The following is a 21,242-nucleotide window of genomic DNA, read 5'->3' as shown; positions in this document are numbered from 1 at the left end:
GTTGTTAAATAATGTTGTTAAATCATTATACTCAAGATTAAATTTTTTTAATGGCATTCAAATACTGTCCAAGAAAAAAAATGTTTGGGCATGATTTGAACAGACCGTATATTCATTACTGATGAAGCATGTTTATGCCTGATAGTATTAAAAATACAAAAACAATTTTGGAGCAATAACATATTTTGTGCAACCAATGAAACCTTATATCCCTGTACTCTTCAATGAATGTTATGTATGTTTTGTAATAGGTGATGTTCCTATCAGACCTCATTTTTCCTGTGGTATACTCAAATGTTTGAATAGATTAAACAAAACTAATTAAAAAAAATAAGAAAATTAATTTTAAAACAATCTCTGTTTGTGATTATATGTCCATATAGCTGTAGGAATTTATTTTTTGGAAGTTAATGATTTTTAATGCATCCTTCTGATGTTCATTTACTAAACCTTCTAGGTGCCATCTTCATGTCCTATTCCTGAAATTCTTGCTGTTTCTGCATCAGATTTATAATTGCCATTATCATACAACTTTTTATACATCATTAATAGTGTTATTTCATTTTATTTTTTAATTTTTTAAATGGATATATAATTTAAGTATATTCCTGCCCCACCCAAACAAGTGAATACTGTCACATTGTACTAATATTAAATACCACCTCAATATCAAAATTTAAATCTTCTCTGAAATATAAAAATTTGTTTAATTTGATTAAAAGAAGTATACAATTTTTTTTTTGTTGTATATTAAGCAAGTATCTTCAGCTAAACCTGAGATTATTACAAAGAATAATATATCAGTAGCAGGCACCTTGTCACTTTACACTAGATGGATGTAAAGTTTAGGCTAAAGGGGTTGGATTATTTCAGTTTGCTTGTACTGAAATATTCTTAGAATTTTTTTATTGTACCCATCTTCTAGGGAATTCTGTTAACAGTTGGTTGTTCACTAGGATACTTTTACTTGCCACTTAAAAATTTCAGAGAAAAATAAAAAATTTTTACTTTAATTTCATAATCAAATTTGTAGCAGATTTTTGCAGTTTCTGGAGTTTACTAATCAATGAATTTTTTGATGTATTGCATTATACATATTTTATTTATGACTGGTTGAATAGTTTAGCTCATACTGTAATACTATAAAAGGATCATCCTTTTCTACTAGCCATCCTATTCTCTTCTCCTTATCCCTTTTAGGGTCTTATTTCAGAAACAGAGCTCTCTGCTGAGGATATGGGGATCTCTGGATTTGGATGCACTCTTCTATGTTCTGGTGTATTGCTAGCTTTCCTACACTTATTCAAGGAATCTTTTTCCTGTCACGTGGCTATTCAGTAAATCTAATGACTTTGGGGACTTGTGGATAAGCCCTCTTTCAAAAAGAAGTAGTTCATATTTCATGCATAGTTATGTGTAAGAGTTAATTTCTTTTCTCAAACATGGTACCTCTGATATGTTAAATAAATAAATTGACAATAATAATCTACCTTACCAGCACATGGATGTGTTCTCTAGATCTTTCAGCTTACTTGGAAGTCATCATCAGGAGTTAAAATTAATGCATTTAAAGTTAAAAGTTAAAAAATCATAGTTGAAATCCAGTCCTACTAGTACAGGGTGATTCAAAGAAACGGGAAATTTTGAAAGTTGTGTTGGTAGCCGTGGGCGATTGGTACCACTTGATAAGTGGCGCCAGCCTCTCTAACCTAACCTGCCATTTAGTTGTCATGGAGTGGTGCGCAACGTGCATTTGCTATCAAAGCGTTTTACAAAAACAATGACAGTGTGGAGGGAGCGCGCAGAGAATTTCGCCGTCATTTTAATCTGGGACGGCACGACCGTGTTCCATCAGCACATGCAATTAAAACATGGATATCTAATTTTGAGGAAAGTGGTTCGGCAATGAAAAAGAAACCTCCAGGCTGTGAGCGAACCGTCCGTACACCATAGAATGTTCAAGCTTTACAAGATGCTGTCACACGAAGTCCCCATCGGTCAATCCGTCGTCTCTCAGCATCTTTACAATTGCATAGTTCAAGTGTTCGAAGAATGTTAGTGAAGGACTTGCAATACCATCCATACAAGTTGCAGATTGTCCAGGAACTGAAACCGAACGATGCAGTTGTACGAGCACAATTCTGTAATGTAATGCTTCAGAAGATAAATGATAACGAAAAGTTTGTTCGCAAACTGTGGATGTTAGACGAAGCACATTTCCACCTCAGTGGATTTGTTAAACAAAATTTCAGATACTGGGCACAAGAAAATCCTATGCAGCTACACCAGCGTCCGTTGCACAGCCAGAAAGTGAACGTGTGGTGTGCTATGTCATCTTACAGTGTTATAGGCCCTTATTTTTTTGAGGATGACAACGGTCTTGCGATTACGGTGACGTCGGCTCGTTACGAAGCCGTGCTTGAAACATTTGTTGTGGAACAACAAAAGAGATTTCTACCAATTCTTAATACAACCTGGTTTCAACAAGATGGAGCAACGTCACGTACATCACGAATATCGATGGCAGCTGTATGCCGATTCTTTGGACAACGTGTCATTCACGAAATGGTGACATTAGATGGCTTCCCAGATTGCCTGATCTCTCAGCTTGCGATTACTTTTTGTGGGGTCACCTTAAAGGCAAAGTGTTCCACAGTAGACCTGCTACAATGAAAGAACTGAAGGCAAAGATCCGAGAAGCAATTGTAACATCTCAACTGGAAATTCCAGTTGAGATGTTACGTCAAACCATGAACAATTTAACGAAGAAACTTCGTGAGTGTTTACGTAGAAGAGGTCACCTGCAAGATGTCATCTTTAAAAAATAAAATAAAATGTATGTATCCTAAAATGGCAACATTTGTACAATTACATGAAATAAAATTCATTTTCTAAAAAAACTTTTTCATTAACGTTATTTAATTTTAAAAATTTCCCATTTCTTTGAATCACCTGTATTTTGAGTACACTAGTAGGACTGGACAGACATGACTGTTTTTAGCTTTTGACTTTAAATCCGTTAACTCCTGATGGTGGCTTCAAAGTAAGCCAAAAGATCTAGAAAACACATCAACGTGCTGGAAAGATGGATTATATTAATTGTTAATTTATTTCATATATAATAATAACAATTATATAATAAATATATGAATATAGTTCCATAATTTAAAAAAAAATAATAGAATTATATATATTTATTAACTTTACAGGAAGGGGGTAGTGATCCTGTGCCATTTGCTCGAGCTACATCAGATGAAAAAAATAAAAATTCTTCTCTACTTGATGGTGGTCAGATGTACGGATTACCTAGGTAATTAGCAATTTTAAAACTCTCAGTGTTTGTTCACTGGGTGTTTTCTTTGCTTTAATTTAACAGAATAGAGCATAGTTGTTAAGTAATCATTTCATTTCATATTAGAAATTTACTGTTTTGAAGTCCTAGTTATAATTTGATTTTTAGTTTTTTAACATTATCATTTCTCTCATCCAGCCACCATTTGTCATTAAAAATAAGCATATCTATAGTGAAACTTGGATGAGATAAAGCTGTTTTTATATTGCCACTTTTCAACCAAGGGTTCTTGTTGGTAACTGGTAAAATTTGGAAACTTTGCTATTTACAGAATGGTAATTCACTTCCTTTGTTTTGGTTTCTGTTTAGTTTTAAAACTTATTTCTTATCTTGTACCAATTGCATATAAGTAAGTAATTAGCCAGTTTCATATTAATTTGTCTCATGATTGCATTTGATTCTTTTAAGTAAAAGTTAGTAACATACAGTCTATTTTTAAAATATGTGTCTTATCTGCTCTACATAACTTATGCTGTGATTAATTAATGCAGTAAATATGAAAAATGAAAAAGAGCACCTTCTCAATGCCTAATTTCAGCCACACCAACAAACTGAGAAATCAATCATATCACCCTATTCAGTGTTCTCGTATAGATGTAGATTTTAATCATTGTAGATTTTAATTTAGCTGATTAAAGAAATTTTACCTTATTTATATTGCTAATAAAAAGCACAATCTTTAAAACTCGCATTATAGAAACCCTAGGAACTCATACAGAGTAATTAAATACATCAACTCTCCTTATTGCTACAGTATACGAGATGTAGCTATTAAATAACGAGACTAATGCTGTAAAATATTTTATTTTAAATTAATACATATTTAGTCATTATGCCCTTCAATATACACCCCTCCTCTATCCCTACAATGCTCCATGTGAATTTTCCATTGTTCAAAACGGTACTGGAAGTCTTCTTTTCTGAACTCTTTCATGACACATGCCGCTTTTTCTTTCACATCCTCAACGGTCTGAAATCGTTTTTCTTTTAATGCAAATTTGATCTTGGGGAACAGATAAACATCACATGGTGCCAGGTCAGGCAAATATACCCATCGGGTCTAGTGGTGAATGTGTCTTCCCAAATCAGCTGATTTGGAAGTCGAGAGTTCCAGCGTTCAAGTCCTAGTAAAGCCAGTTATTTTTACACGTATTTGAATACTAGATCGTGGATACCGCTGTTCTTTGGTGGTTGGGTTTAAATTAACCACACATCTCAGAATTGGTCGAACTGAGAATGTACAAGACTACACTTCATTTACACTCATACATATCATCCTCATTCATCCTCTGAAGTATTATCTAAACGGTAGTTACCGGAGGCTAAACAGGAAAAAGAAAGAAAGGTCAAGCAAATAAGGCGGATGGGGTGTTATACATGGCTAGAAATGTCTTGACAGACAATACAGTGTGAGTCGGTGCGTTGTACCGTTAAAGAACCCATGACTTGTTCTTCCATAATTTGGGACGCTTTTTCTTATTTTATCACAGAGTTCAGCAAGGATCTCAAGTAGTAATGTAATGTTGATTAATAGTTTGACCATCAGCAACCCAGTGAAGGTACACAATCCCATGAATATTGAAAAAAAAACAGTCATCATTGTTTTTATGTCTGATTTGCTCATTTGAGCATTTTTAGCTCTCTGTGATGTTGGGGCCTTCCACTGCATGGATTGATGCTTAGTTTCTGAATCATACATGAAAAACCAAGATTCATCGGATGTTATATCACTCCTTCCAAGAAGTCTGGGTCAGTTCCTACAGTTTTAGTAATCGCACGAATAGTTAACCGACTGTCAGATCAGATCAGATTACTAATTTTTTCAATATTTTTATCCATCTTTGATGTGGAAGGGCGACTCAGGCAAACATCATCTTCAATGTCTTGTTGGCCATCTTGGAAATGCTTAAACCATTCAAAAGCCTGCATGTGATAAACATTCATTGCCATACACTTTTCTTTTTTTTTTTAATAAACCATAAGTTTCAGTAGTGGTTTTTCCAAGTTTCATATGAAATTTCATGACAATTCTTTGCTGTAATAAAACACTATCATTTTTTTGGCAAAACAAAAAAAAACAGATGTTTTCAAAATGAAGGCTACGATGAGACTAATATTCTACAGAAACTGGAGTAACAACAATTGAAAGAGAAGGCTTTGCCTACACAGCTATCAGTTGTACGAATTTGGTGCATGTGCAGTTCTGCAGCAGTATTGGTCTTGTTATTTAAAAGCCACACCTTGTACAATGTAAAATTTGCAAAATTTAACAATAAAAATTGTTTATTAATAACAAGTTATCAAATTTTGAGTAGATGTGACCGTTGTAGTCCATTTGGAATAGAATACTATTAATTGATAACTGTAAAATTGATATATAACTAAATATTACTGTGTATATAATGTGTTCTTCATTATAAATAATCTTTCAGTTGTTTGTTACTTAACAAAATTTTTATTATATCAGTGCAGTTTTAATAAAATATTGAGTGGTATTTTTTATTCCTAGAGATTTATTCTCATTTTTATATTAATTGTGTATATTATGTATTGTGGCATACATGCCATAAAAGAAAGGTGAAATTTATTGTATAATATTATTTGTTAAATCATTAAATTTAACACTTTCTGTTCTTCAAATACCTTTTTTTCTTGTATTGGAATATACTAAAAAACAAGATTAGACTAAGAAAAAAAAATAATTGCATTAATTTCGCTTAAAATCTAAAACTAGTTTTTAATTTTAATTGCTAAACAATCATCACCAGTAGATATGCAAAATAAATTTACGGAAGAAAATAAGTAATAGATGAAATGAATAAAAATCTGAAATATATAATTGAAAAATAAACAACAGTTGTAAAATAGTATAAAATCTCTAGCAGTATTTTGTATAAAAGAAAAAATATAAACCAATGTTGTGTTTGTTTTAGACTATCCCAACAAAGTTAGATTTCATTTTCAATTTAGATTTTCAGTTCAGGCAGTGAATTGGGGGTTTTAATTTGGAGGGGTGGAGGCTTAGAGAAGACTGAATTTCCAAGTTCTATTAGTATTGCCTAAAATGACAATTGTCAATATTTTTTTAACTCTTATTCTAAAAGCTCTTTAAAAAATACTTGTTTTTTGGTGTTTTGTAAGTACTGTTTCTTTCCCAATACTTATTGTTATTTCTCTTTTTTTCAGTTATTTAATTAATTCTTTGTACAAACTTTTATCCTTCAGATATGATAATTGTTAAACAGTCAAGAAGCAGTCTAGTTGTGGATATTTAGTAAAAGTTTTTTTGCAAATCTGATTTTGCAGTTTATTTTCAAACCTGTTTAGTCCAGCTCTTTATTTGTATTTGAAATATATTATTTACTTTTGAGTAAAGTAAAGTAAAAGTTTATTGTATTTTGATATTCAGAACAGGTGACTGCAATTGGTGAAGTATAACTGTAATTTGATAGATTTGTTATTTAAATCCTATTTGATTTTATCTGTTATCAATTGTACATTGTAGTAGCATATACAGTAGAAATATATTAAACTGGAATCTATATTTCTGTAACAATGAATGTAATCTTGGCTTAATTTTTGGTTAACCTCTTTTAAAATAAGAATACATGAAAAAAGTACATAAAAAAATGTTATTCAAAGGAAGTAAAGAGAAATACTAAGAAGAGACATAAAATTAATTTTGTTAATTCAGATGTTCTTTAAATGATTTTAAGTTATTTGTAAGGTAATTAGTACGTCAGTAAAAATTACATCCCTTGTTATTTTTGCAACTAAAGTGTTTTAAGGAAAGCCATCAGAGAGATTGAAGGGTGGGAACTAAAATTTGATTTTAATAGATAAAGATACATTTTTTAGTATATCAGTTTAAAAACATAAAGAACATCTGAATTGTATTTTACAAGATTGATGTTCTGTTTTCTTCTTATTATTTCTTTTTAATTCCATTTGAATAACATCTTTTCGTATGGGTATTTTATGTATTCTTATTTTATATTTCTACTTACAGTGAGAGGTTTTTATGATTTAATTAATGTATTTAGTAAATTTAGTTCTTTTATTTTTGTTTAAATGATTATTTTTCATACAAATTAAGAATTGTGAATTTTTTACATCCATTCTTCATTTATTACTTTTTCAGTAGGGTTCCTTTTGTGTCCTTCTTGTTATTTAACCTCTACATTTTTTTTTATGTTTTGTGTTTCTGTTTCTAAATAGTTTTATTTATATTATCTATTAAGTGCCTTCAATTGTTTTATAAGGTTTAATTTTTAAATCAAATGATTGAAATCTATGGGGCATAGGTTTAATTTGGGTGAAAAAGAACTTATGAAATGTGGCTTAAGCTATACTGGTAAAATTTTATCTTTAATTTACACAATTTTATATGTACAAGGTATGTTCAAAATGTAATGAGAATTTTTGTTTTTTGGAAAGAATTTTATTTATTCATCTACATTAATGTTATCATCCCCTTTAAAATAGTCCCCATTAGATATTATACACTTATGCCAGTGCTTTTTCCAATCCCTGAAACACCTCTGGAACTCGATCTTTGGAATAGTGTTTAACTCATTTAGCTATTTGCTTTTAATCTCATCTATGTTTACAAAACGACGGCCCTTTAAGATTCTCTTTACTTTTGGGAATAGAAAAAAGTCACACGGGGCCATGTCTGGCGAATATGGTGGCTGGTGTATCATTACAGTGTTGTTTTTGGCTAAAACTTGACGAACAACCAATGAAGTGTGATGAGATGCATTATCATGGTGCAAAAGCCATGAATTTTTTTGCTACAAATCCAGGCGTTTTTTTTTCAGATTACTTCATGCAAACGGCGTTTAACTTTTAGGTAATACTCCTTATTGATTATTTGACCTTGTGGCAAGAACTCATGATGCTCTATGCTGTTAAAATCGAAGAACATTGTGATCATAACCTTCACATTCGACTGTACTTGTCGAGCTTTTTTTGGTCTTGGTGATCCAGTATGCCTCCACTGGGATGATTGAGCCTTAGTTTCGACTTCATATTCGTAAACCCTTGTTTCATCACCTGTTATGACACGTTTCAGTAGTCTGCATCATTGTTAACTTAATTTAGTGACTCCTGAGCAACTTCCATTCACCGCTGTTTTTGTTTAAAATTCAACAATTTTGGAACAAATTTTGCTGTTACATGTTTCATACTCAAAACATCTTATGGCATGAGCCAGTTGATATCCCAACATCATCAGGGACTTATTGTGATTTGGCGATGATTCATAATCTTTTTTTTCTTCACTTTTTCCATGTTTTCATCAGTTGTTGAGTGCTGGGGACATCTGGGATGCTCATCGTCTTCACAACCTTCTTGGAAATGCTTATACAACTTGTAAACCCTTGCTTTAGTCATAGCAGACTCACCAAAAGCCGTATTTAACATTTTTAAAACATTGCTGCACTTTATTCCATTCTTATAGTAAAATTTAATAAAAATTCTCTGATTCATTATTTATACAAATTAAAAAATCGCTGATCGAACCAAAACACATGTTATCCTTTTGACAGCTAATAACAGACTAAACAGTTAATATAACTAAAAATGTACACATACTTTTCAGACATGTTTAATAATACAACAATGAAAAAATCCTGAGAATTGGACTAATACAACCCACTAACTTTCAAAATTCTTGTTATTTTTTTAATGCTCCTTGTGTAAATGAAGTATATTTAAAGTAGTTTTTTGACAGGTTTGTATTGAAAATTAGTCCGTGGCAGAAAACTGGTGATTTAGAAGATTTACAAGAACCAGAAAGAGAAGATCTATCGACAATGATGCAGTCAATTGTCATGGAAACTCCACAGAAAGAACCATCACCATTCAGTGCAAAAAAAATTGTTCATGAAAGTGATACTCCCCATTCAGTTGAATGTAAGTAGATTATCTTCTGCAGATATTAATTTAAATTTTTCTTGCTGTATATTAATTGGCCAATTCTTATTTTTAAATCTGTTAAATCAGATTTAGTATATAAATAATAGTTAAAATTTTTACTTGCTAACAATCCTTTTAGTCATTTTATTTATTTTATCATTAGTTGTTGAAATAGTTATTTTTATTGAGTTGGTTGGAATTCACACTTGTAAGTACCTCCTTTGCAACAAGTTTGTTGTACCTCCTTTGATATGTGAAGTTGTAGCTATTACTTCGGGAGGCTAGATTTTCTCCCTACCCATGCATACAGGTCTCAAACAAGATAAAGGTTGAATACAAGTTCGTTGACTTGCATTCAACCTGCAAGTCAGATTTACTTAGCCATGAAAAGCTTTTATCAATTTTTCCAGTTTTGAATGAGTTTTTAGTACAGCCAACTGTATCATGGTTCAGTCAACCATCATTGTCAAATCATTTTGTGAATTACACAGCTCCACTGAGTTTAAACAACCACTAGGAACTGTGCACCATTCTGGAACTGCAGTTTTTTGTTGTGGAAATCCAAATTTAGCTATAGTACCTTGCAAATTAATCTGAACACATGATAACAGATTATTTAATAATATATGTTATTCAATAAAAAGTAACTTAAGTTACATAAAAGAGCATACCTTTACAATTTGTGGAAATCCTATAATTAATATATCCACCTTCAATAATGACGTAGTGTACATGATTTGGCTTCTACTAGTTTACTACACATTTTTTTTATTTCTTGAACATGAAACCAAACCAGTATTGCTTTAATGGGGTAAATTTTTGTGGTAGAATTCATTTTTAAGAGTTGTTTTTTGACTATTGCCCAAATATTTTCAACTGGATTAAGTCTGGGGAGTTGCCTGCCCACAGGAGTACTCTGTTTCTTTCTTCAAAAAATTATTCCAATTTTGGCAGTATGGAATGTTGACAATTCCCATGTGGGAATTTATTTTGATGTTGTGTCACAACCCCCTTTATCAGAATTGTGATATATCACCACTCTTTTCAACATACCATTTACTGGAAGTAATGAAACTGGGCCTTCAAATGTAAACAACCCCAAAATAATTTTTTTTCTGGGGATGTTTAAGTGATTGTTCGATATTAGGCAGAGATGTATTTTCATCTGATGCTTTTCTAATATAGGAACTCTTTGCCTCTGAACATAAAAATGTGACTCATCAGAAAACACAAACATTTCTCCAGTCTTCATTGGTCCAGTTAGTATGTGCTTTGGCCAACAGTATTTAATTACCGATTTTACAAAAAAAAATTGTAATCCATAATGAGATAAAAGAATTACGAAGCGATAAATACCATCGTTTATTTGATGAATTTTGCCGTAAAGTGAACTAATTAGATAATTTAGGTTATAGAAAATTATATAAGCAGGGAGAATTGTATCAAGAGAAAAAAGACAAGCTCATACACTAACGCTTACTCGGCGTTTATTTAATAAATTGCTTAAATAATAGCTACAAAATTAATTGATCCTAGTTTAATTAATTTTGCACTTATTACTTGATCCAGCTTTACAAATTAGTTAAATTACTTTCTTAGTTATCAGCCATCTTATGAAATTAATATGTTGTGAATCTTTTTATTTGTCTTATTCTTCAACTTTCAACTTATTGTGTCAGAAAAGTGCTGAACCGAGATTCTTTTCTATATCTTACGTAGACGTATGATACTTCCTTCTTAAGTTGCTTGAATCGAAACAACACGTGCTTAAGTATTTCATCATCATATGGAGTCTACAAGTTGTGAAAATTTCATTAAAAAATATCTCTTGTTTTATTTTATCGATTGAATGCTTTAAATGAAACCTCTTTTTGCTGATTTTCACAATAATTATTTTACATATTTGTTAACTGCATTTTATGAATTTAGTTAATTCTTATGTTATTTATTCGTTATTAATAATAATATTATAATACGACTTTGGAAAATATAATTTAGGTATATCGCGGTCTATATTATTTACTCTTATCAACTGTCTGTCATTTTCGTCTAAAAAGAAAATGAGAAACAACTGGAGGGGAAGTAAGTGTACTTCATATCCCCTCAAATATTTCCTTCCGTGCGTACTTACACGTCCCTTTTAACAAACAACTGTCTACAGTTCCTAACTAGTTGTACGCATCCTGGCAGCTTTTCTAACGGTTTGTATCTTTTGACAGAAATCTGTTTACACGATATTAACTGTGACACTATCTTACTCGTTTTATTCTAACAGGGTAAATGTATTTATAACATCACATTTGTAACAACACGTTTACTGCTTTAAATGTGTGTTTATAGAGAAAAAAACAGATTAATAAATAAAAAGATTAGTTATAATTTTGTACGAAATACACGTTTTAGTGTTGCTTTTCTATTCCTTTATCTGTTCACCTTTCTCAGTTATTTCTTGAAATAACTATTTTGAATTTTCAGTCTGAGGGATCGGAAGGAAACAGTAATTGTATTCTACAAAAAATTAGTATTTTTTGTAATTGTTATTCTCTTTGTTATTTATTAGTTAAGGCTTGAAAGTTAATTAACTCTAAAACATCTCTGTTATTAATAAATATTCGTCGTAATCAATTTGGCAAAATAAATGCTTATATGCTAATTTGTACACACAAGCTTATTTTAAAAATAAAACTTTTCCTAATTGTACAATTTAAGTTTTATTCTCAAAATAATATTTTCAACTATTTTATTGTTTGTTTTCATTTAAATTTTACGAAGACAATACTGGAAGTTCTCGAAGAATCGTTGTAGAGATTAACTTAAAATTTAATGATATGTGAATGAGATGAAATCTAAACCTGAAATTCAACTTGTACTACTATAGCCAATTATTATTAATTTTAATTAATTAAAATCATTAATAAAAATTGGGTCTGGAAGCTTTAAAAACAAAAAACCCTAATTTTAATTATCTGGTAGGTGTTTCTTACAATATTACTTGACAGACAATCAAATATATTAAAAAAATGATAGTGCTCTGTAATACTCCATTTCTTTTATAAATGTACTACCGCCTGTTTGATTGTACTGCCTGAGTGGAATTGTCAGACATTTCACAAGATATAAGAAGTAACAAGGTATGAAATTATGTAGTTTTATGTTCAATAAAAAAAATCTTATAAATATGTATTTGTTTCATACAGGGGGTATAACTTACTTTCTGTTCGTCCCTAGAAAGTAAAAGAAAAACTTCAGCACGGAGCGTTAATAAAAACAAGCACTGAATATGTTTTAATGAAATGTTTGCATTGGGAGTTAATAATAATTATATGTATTATTTTAAAAATAATATATTTAATATATTATATTTAAAACAGAATTATATTAAATTAATTTTTTTGATTTTGTTTATTATCATTATTCTACTATTGGTTGGATGACTGTTTGTTTGTTCATATTCGATTAAAAATACAAAATGAATACATGTGTCAATATTATAAATTGCATAGCAAAACCTATCAGATTCTTCTGTAATCGTAAAAAAACAAGACTAAATGAAGAATTGACTAACATTTATCAAGAGGTACAAGGTCAACTGGGCATAGCAGATAAAGAAATATTTGATAAAGAAGACTTTATAAGCACAGCTAAAAGAAGAACTGAAGAATAGTAAGGAGGAACAGAGAAACATTGTAAATGATTTAAATGAAAAACTTAGTCGGGTGAACCAAGAAAATCAAACATTAAAAAATGAATTATACGAGGCAAAGGATAATCTATTTCATAGAGAAAATATGATACATGATATTAAAAAAGAAATTCTTGGCTGTTATAAAAATTTAGAAGAAGCTGAGGAAGAAATTGCCAACTCTGAAGAAAAAATTTCACATTTAAATTACGAAAGCATTTCAGACAAAAAAAGAATCGAGGAATTAAGTACAATCGAAAAAGATTATAAAGATTTTATAGAATCTCGTTTGATCACTCTTGATCTTGATATCTCAACATATCAGAAGAAACGTGAGGATGATATGCATGCTGAAGGAGATACAAAAACTGATATCATTAAAAAAGTAGATAATAATATTTCTGACAGTAAGGTATCGTTAAAGCAGGATGATATTAAGAGACGGTATTCTGATACAAGTCTTCAGACATGTACGTTATATACAGCCTCGAAACCATTACCATTAATCTATGAATTAGTCACGCCACTTCGTAAAACTGCTTCATGGCCATATCTGCCAGCAACTGGAATCGATCAAATATTTCCTGCTAAACTGCAAACCGAAGAGAAATTTAATAACTTAGCTTCTCAAAAAGAGTCACTGGAATCAACGAATAGCATTTCCCCTATCATTATGGGTTAGACCAATAAGGATGATGTCAGAAAACTCACTCCTTTCAAAATTGTTTATAATTTTAAATTAACAGTGTAATATTACGACGACATAAGAAATTCACCGTAAAAGTATTACATCTTGAAATGTTTGAGGGATTACGTAAAAAAATTCTGTACTATGAACATATCTTGTTTTCAAGATATAAAACTAAAATTGATCGTAGTAGTTTTGATGCAAGACGTTTGTAACTACAGATGTTTACTTGATTAAGTATTAATGTAAATTGAAATGTATTAATGTTTACTTGATTAAGTAATTTATAATGAATACTTATCAATAACTACTCTCTAGGACTATTTAATTAAAATTAAAATGCAGACTTTGAGAAAATACGACTTAACTATATCTAGGACTATTTAATTAAAATTAAAATGCAGACTTTATCTACAATGAGAAAATACGACTTAACTATATCTAGGACTATTTAATTAAAATTAAAATGCAGACTTTTAACAATACTCAAGAAATATTTTATTCAATATATATTTATAATGAATACATGTTATTTATTGTAATTTCTTGATGTTTAATTAAACTGTTGTTTGATATTAATTGTAGTGTCTTTTTTTTGACTATTACTTTAAGATTCTAATCGCTAAAGGATGAGTAGTTTTTAACATTTATCTTTTATGATAATTATTTATTTACAATGTTACTTAACAAAAATTTTAAAAAAATAGAACCTCCGTAATACATCAACATTTCTTTAATAATATTTACAAAAAAAAAAAAAAATGAGCCTAATAGATAACAAAAAAAAACTGTTTTTAGAAACATAAATTTTGTATTTATTCCTAACCGGTTAATCAAAAACTGAATTTTTCCAATAAACACATTCTTCCCTTAGTTCAAGTTCCGTCATTTAAAAAACCAATAACTTCAATGAACAAGGAGAAATACACTTTGTTTGGATCTCAAAATAAGCATGAACGTTAGGCGTTAAAATTATTGCTGATGAAAAATAAAAAGATGAATATCTGAGCTACAGGCCGTTGTGGTATAAGTGAACTGGCTAGGCTGGAAAGGATGACCAGTCTTATTTAAATGAACAGGTTGATTTTTTGCTGCACTTCAATCACCGTGAAAATTACAAATGTATTTCGGTTTTGGTAATTTTACTGTTATTGAATTAATATCAGAACTGAAGACAAATGTTAATTCAGAACATGAAATCTTGTACTACATTTTATATGTAAGAAAATTGTTCCTTTTAATTTAAATAAAGGAAAATTTATTATTATTATTTATTTAATTATTTATAATTTTAGATGAAAGCATAAAATTCAGAAATTATATGCTTTCAAGTAATTAATTAGTAACAGATGTAGGTTTGTAAAGAGTATATTGGTATGCAATGCAGCGTTGAGTAAGGTCCGTTTCTGAGCATATCAGTTAATTTTAGATTTTAGTTATTTTGGATTGTTTCCATCGTGATTTTTTATTATACTAGCAATTAGCCCGTTTGAATTTTGGAAATCGGAAGATTGTTTGTTCAGATATTCTTTTAATAAACACAGCAACTTACAAAGTTTTAATGTAGCCCAGTCGAGTTCAATGCGTGCACCTTTTGTAGCTCGACCCAGACTTCTAGACCATAATATAACTCTTGCTAGGTTTTTAGGAACATCCTTGGCGTTGTTTAACCAACGGATTGATTTAAATCGTTGAAAGGAGTGAAATCAGGTGATCTAAGTGGCCATGCAGTTGGACCTCCCCGTCCGATTTAACATCCGGGAAAATTATTGTTCAAAAACATTGTAAAATCTCGATGAAAGTGTGATGGAGCACCAAATTGTTGGAAACTGAAGCCTTTTGGAATCTGAAAACAGCGAATTTCTGAAGTTTGACGAGGTACGTGTGTCCTGTCACAGTGGGCTTCATGAAAAAAAACGGACCGATGACCGCCATTTTTATGTTTCTTTTTCCTGTTTATCCTCTAGGAGTCACTGTCAGGTATTACTTCAGAGGATGAATGAGGATGATATGCATGAGTGTAAGTGAAGTTTAGTCTTGTACAGACTAGGGTCGACCATTCTGAGATGCGTGGTAAATTGAAATCAACCACCAAAGAACACAGATCTAGTACTCAAAATTATCCACGATCTAGTATTCAAATTTATGTAAAATTTGGACGTCCATAAAGGATTTAAACGTTGGAACTCTCGACTTTGAAATCAGCTGATTTGCGAAGACGTGTTCACCACTAGACCAACGCGGTGGGTCGCCAATTTATGCTTTCGTAACTAAATGTTCCTAAAAGACTTTCGGTTTGACCCTTTAATTTTCGATTATGATATGGAGGATTTCAGTACCCCAAATTCGACATTTGTGTCTGCTAACTTTCTCGCAGGTATGAAAGGTTGCCTCATCAAAAAATTTAACGAATCAAGATAATTAAGACTGTTTTTGTCACGATGCATTATCTCTGCAGCGAACTGATATCGTAAGCGTCAATAATTTGGTTAAATTTTATGGAGTTGTAACTTTTAGGCTCACAGACGGAGTCGCTTATGAATAATGTCGTGAGCAGTGCAACGAGGAATTTGCAGTTTGTAACTAGCCCATAGGACTTTCCAGCACTGGCAGTGAATGCATCGCGTACACGATCTACACTCTCGTCACTTACCGAAATATTTGGATGATTTCTAGTTTGTGAAACCAAGCTTCCAGTTTCCTTTAAAGTCGTATCTCACTGATGAATAATCTTGGATGAAGGAGATTCGATATTCAAAAAATATCGGTTACACGCCGTTGAACACGTGTAACCGATTGAAACTTCACTAAACAAAACAAGCATTGAATCTTCTGTTGCGAAGTACACATCTCGACCGGCTACTATTGACTTCAAGTGCATGTAGTGTTGACTTGCCTGCTCATGCTTATCCTACTGATCTTGAGAGTATCGGAACAAATCTTTGAGATATTTCCTGTCGAATGAACCTACATTTAAGTGATTACGAAGACAGGTTTTCTAATTACAGGCCATTACTTTTGGATACCTTTTACCCGGATAAGCTATACTTTTTAAATTATTTTTCCCCTCTTTCTTTACTACCTTTATAAAGGAGTATTGATGGAGATATCGTTAAATAGATATCCTTAATACTCAGGAGTACAATAGTTGAAAAAATTTTACAATCGCTATTTGTCCACTAAAATTACTATTTTAAGATACGAATGGAAATTTCATTAGATTAAGATTTTATTGATGAAGTGGAATACTTACGGCACACTGCAATACCCTTTAAAATGTTGTCATAAAATAAATATTTGGAAATTCCTCCCACTTCATTCCAAAAGGGATGGAGAACGAGTGAGTTTTTCTAGTACTATTGATGCTATCAAAAAACGGAGTAAAAGCCAAATTTTATGAAATTTCAATTTGAGATTTTTGTGTTCATTTTAGTCAAAATCTGAACGAGACAAAATGAGTTCGATGTAGAAACTGCTCACCTGCTAACCTGGAAAAGGTTCTATCCATTTTTTTTTTTTTATTAATTGGACATTTAACGAGTTAATTAATAATATTAGTTTTGAAATATGGTATTTTTATATATTTATTGCCATAACTTGGAAAATTTAACCACCAATAGGATCTGGAAGCTTTAAAAACAAAAAAAAAAAACATTTCTTACAATATTACTTGACATACAAACAAATATATAAATAAAAAAAATAGTGCCCTGTAATACCCCAACATTTTTTTAATAATATTTACAAAAAATAACATAAAAGATAAAAAAAAAGTTTATGAAAAAACATAAATTTTGCATTTATTACTAATATTCAAAATTGAATTTCTCGAATAAAAAACATCCTCCACTTAATTCAAGATGCTGTCATTTAAAAAACCAATAACATCAATATATAATGAGAAGTACACTTTGTTAGGATCTTAATAAAACTGTTTTATTTGGATAGACTAAATTCCGTCGATAGTGTTATATTTTCCGCCCGTCAGAATAAGTATGAACGTTAGGCGTTATAAATTAGTGCTGATGAAAAAGAAAAAGTAGATGAAAATCTAAGCAACTGTATCAAACTTCAATTATTCTGATTAATTATAGCGTTTAATTTTTCGGAGTAAATTCTATGCAGTATTACTTCCCTGGTAGTGTATGCAGGTGTTTCACGGAACGAGATAAATATTTAAAAACACGATTGCCAAAAAAACAGTGACAATTTTGTATATAATATTTGTTTATTGTCTACTTTCTTCTAATTCTTAAAATTTATTTACAAACACACACACGCACACACACACACACACACACACACACACATACATATTTATAATGCCTATGAAAGTTACGGTAATGTAAGGATTCTAAGGCGGAGTCAATCTAAACCGTTCAGGCGTTAAGCTGCTATGGTGGAACAAACAAATCCTAAATACATTACTCTCCTTTTTGAGCATTCTCTCCTGTTTAAATATAATTAGCTTCAGCAATTATCATGAAAACTACTAACGTCTTTCGGTTTTGGCAATTTTACTGTTATTTAATTATCATCAGAACTGGAGAGAAATGCTAATTCAAAACATGGAATTTTGTATAACATTTTATATGTAATTGCTCCTTTTTTTATTTGAATAAATGAAAACTAATTATTATTATTATTACTATTAATAATAATTCAGAAATGATATGATTTGTAAACAGTACATTCATATTCAATGCAGCGTTTAAGTAACGTCAGTTTCTTAGTATATCAGTTATTTTTTGTATGGATTGTTTCCATCGTGATTTTTTATTATACTAGCAATTAGCCCGTTTGAATTTTGGAAATCGGAAGATTGTTTGTTCAGATATTCTTTTAATAAACACAGCAACTTACAAAGAAAGTTTTATTGTAGTTCAGTTAAGTTCAATGTGTGCACCTTTTATAGCTCGACCCAGACGTCTTCTTCCTTTCTTTTTCCTGTTTAGCCTCCGGTAACACTACCGTTTAGATAATTCTTCAGAGGATGAATGAGGATGATATGTATGAGTGTAAATGAAGTCTTGTACATTCTCAGTTCGACCGTTCCTGAGATGTGTGGTTAATTGAAACCCAATCACCAAAGAACACCGGTATCCACGACCTAGTATTCAATCCATGTAAAAATATCTGGCTTTACTAGGACTTGAATGCTGTAACTCTCGACTTCCAAATCAGCTGATTTGGGAAGATGCGTTAACCACTAGACCAACCCGGTGGGTCGACCCAGACGTCTAGACGAAAACTCTTGCTAGGTTTTTAGGAGCATCCTTGGCGTTATTTAACCAACAGCTTGATCTAAATCGTTCAAAGGAGTGAAATCTGGAGATGTAGGTGGCCATACAGGTCAGTCCTTCCCGTCCAATCCAACATCCGGGAAAAGTATTGTTGAAAAACATGGTAACATCTCGATGAGAGTGTGGTGGAGCACATCTTGCTGGAAACTGAAGCCTGCAGGAATTTGCAAAACAGCAAAGTTCTCAAGTATATCGAGGTACGTGTATTCTATCACAGTTGGCCTTATGAAAAAAAATAACGGACTGATGACCGCCATTTTTATGCTTTTTTTCCTGTTCAGCGTCCGGGAATCACCATCAGGTATTATCAGAGGATGAATAAGGATGATATATGAGTGAAAGTGAAGTGTAATCTTGTACAGTCTCAGAACGACCATTTTGGAGATGTGTGGTTAATTGAAACCCAGCCACCAAAGAACACCGGTATCCACGATTTAGCATTCAAATTCATATAAAAGTAACTGACTTTACTAGAGTTTGAACGGTGGAACTCTCGACTTTGTAATCAGCTGATTTGCGAAGTCGCGTTCATCCCTAGACCAATTCAGTGGGTTAGTGTATTTATCTTACAACCAGTTTCATTTACATCTTTTAACCTAATCAGTTTTGGAATTTATTTCAAAATTGCCTTGCACATTGAAATTTCTGTAGAATATTTTCACAGCCTCTTATCATTATCCTCTTATACTCTTCAGCTATTATCTTGTATTCTTCTTTTTATATCCCTTTTATTATAAGAATCGGGTTCCCTCAGTGATTTATCGTATAGATCTCTCTGTTATCAGTAATTCTTTTGATATTTATTAGAATCTTATTCCTTTTACCAATCATTCTTCCAATGTAAACTTCCCATTCTTTCTTCGGCCTTCCCTAGTCTGTTCTAACATCTGGTATTGCCTTAATGACTCATCCGGGTTCAGAATTTATCCATTCTAAAAATAAGTCCATACCCGTTTGAAGCTTTCTTCTCCGACTGATCTCTCACTGAATTCCGCTTTAATTTTTCCTTGATAATATCATTTTTGATTTTATCCTCTTCGTTTATTTCTTGATTCCTTAAGACACCCTCATTTCTGCTACGCCTATTCTTCTCAAGTCCAAAGGCTCTCAACTTCGTAGAGTATTTCATTCGCGCTCACTTATTTTATTCTTCTTGATTATCTTACTTTCCCCCTTATTATACTCCTCAACTAAAATAAACATTTCTACTGGCTTTAGATTCTGCATGTTTTACCTCAATACTCTTATCAGATCTTACAATTGAACCCGTAGCGTTCCTTTTTATTTGATTTCTTTGCTTTTTCTAATATACATAATATCCAACCTCTCTTCGTTGTGCTTCTTTTTTACTTATATAACCTTGCATTTTTATATATTAACTTACATCTCACTGTTTGTTATGGCATTCATCTACTCATTTTTTCTGTTACTCCTTGTTAAAAACACGTAATACGTAGGAGCAATACATCGTCTGAATTCACTACAGATTCCTGGATACACAGGAAAGAAAGATACACAGGATACCTTGATACGCAAGAAGGATATACATCCTTCATAAGCTAATTACTTAAAATATTAACGTTAATTAGAGGTTTTATTTAAATCTGAATTTTGGAGCACTAAAAATGTTATTGTAATTTATTGGCTTGCATCTCATAAGTAAAGTACCCGACGATTTTGTTTTTGACATTACTTAATGCTGTAAAAAAAACGTAATTTTACAGCGTATTTCAAATATTTAAACATAAATAACCGGTTTCCAATTTCTGGGTTAGATTTATTGTACGGATAAATTTAGCTTTCTTCTTGACTGTAAGCCTGTTGTACCTTATTTTTAAAAAAAACATTGTGAAGCTTCTATTTATTTATTTATTTTGTATGTAATTATAATTTGTAATAACTGAATATTTATAAAGTGTTACTATTTTACAAATTAAATTTAGAATAAACTTCAGTTGTTAAAAAGATTTGCTGATACTCATGAATAAAACAATTATTTTTATTTTGATTGCGGCTTGAAATAGTCTGCTTAGTTGTTTGGCGAATGTTTTCAGTCGATAATGTTTTCTCTTATATCCTCTCCATTCTTACTCCTTGTCTCTGGTTTGCGAAATTTCCCTTTTCAGTTCAATTGTTCGCTGTTCTTTACCATTAGTAATACGACCATAACGCTCTTGTCCAATAAACCCGCATGTAAGGCTGTTTAATGTACTCCAGGAAATAGCCCATTATTGTCTACCCTCATTCAATTCATTGACCTAATAAACTTGTAGAACCCTCTTTCTGTTGTATTTGTCT

The 21,242-nt window shown here is 31.3% G+C and overlaps 1 protein-coding gene across 1 annotated transcript in view; it reads left to right on the top strand.

Moving 5' to 3' along the window:
• Nucleotides 1-21,242, top strand: part of Atg2 (Autophagy-related 2) — a 173,078-nt gene that overhangs the window by 71,721 nt on the left and 80,115 nt on the right. Inside the window, exons 17-18 of the mRNA XM_075367443.1 lie at nt 3,210-3,310; nt 9,087-9,268. Of these exons, the coding sequence (XP_075223558.1) occupies nt 3,210-3,310; nt 9,087-9,268 (283 nt within the window). The remainder of the gene's footprint in view (nt 1-3,209; nt 3,311-9,086; nt 9,269-21,242) is intronic.

This window comes from Lycorma delicatula, chromosome 5, assembly GCF_047948215.1.
Source record: "Lycorma delicatula isolate Av1 chromosome 5, ASM4794821v1, whole genome shotgun sequence".
Taxonomy (NCBI): domain Eukaryota; kingdom Metazoa; phylum Arthropoda; class Insecta; order Hemiptera; family Fulgoridae; genus Lycorma; species Lycorma delicatula.
This window is presented reverse-complemented; position numbering and strand designations above follow the sequence as displayed.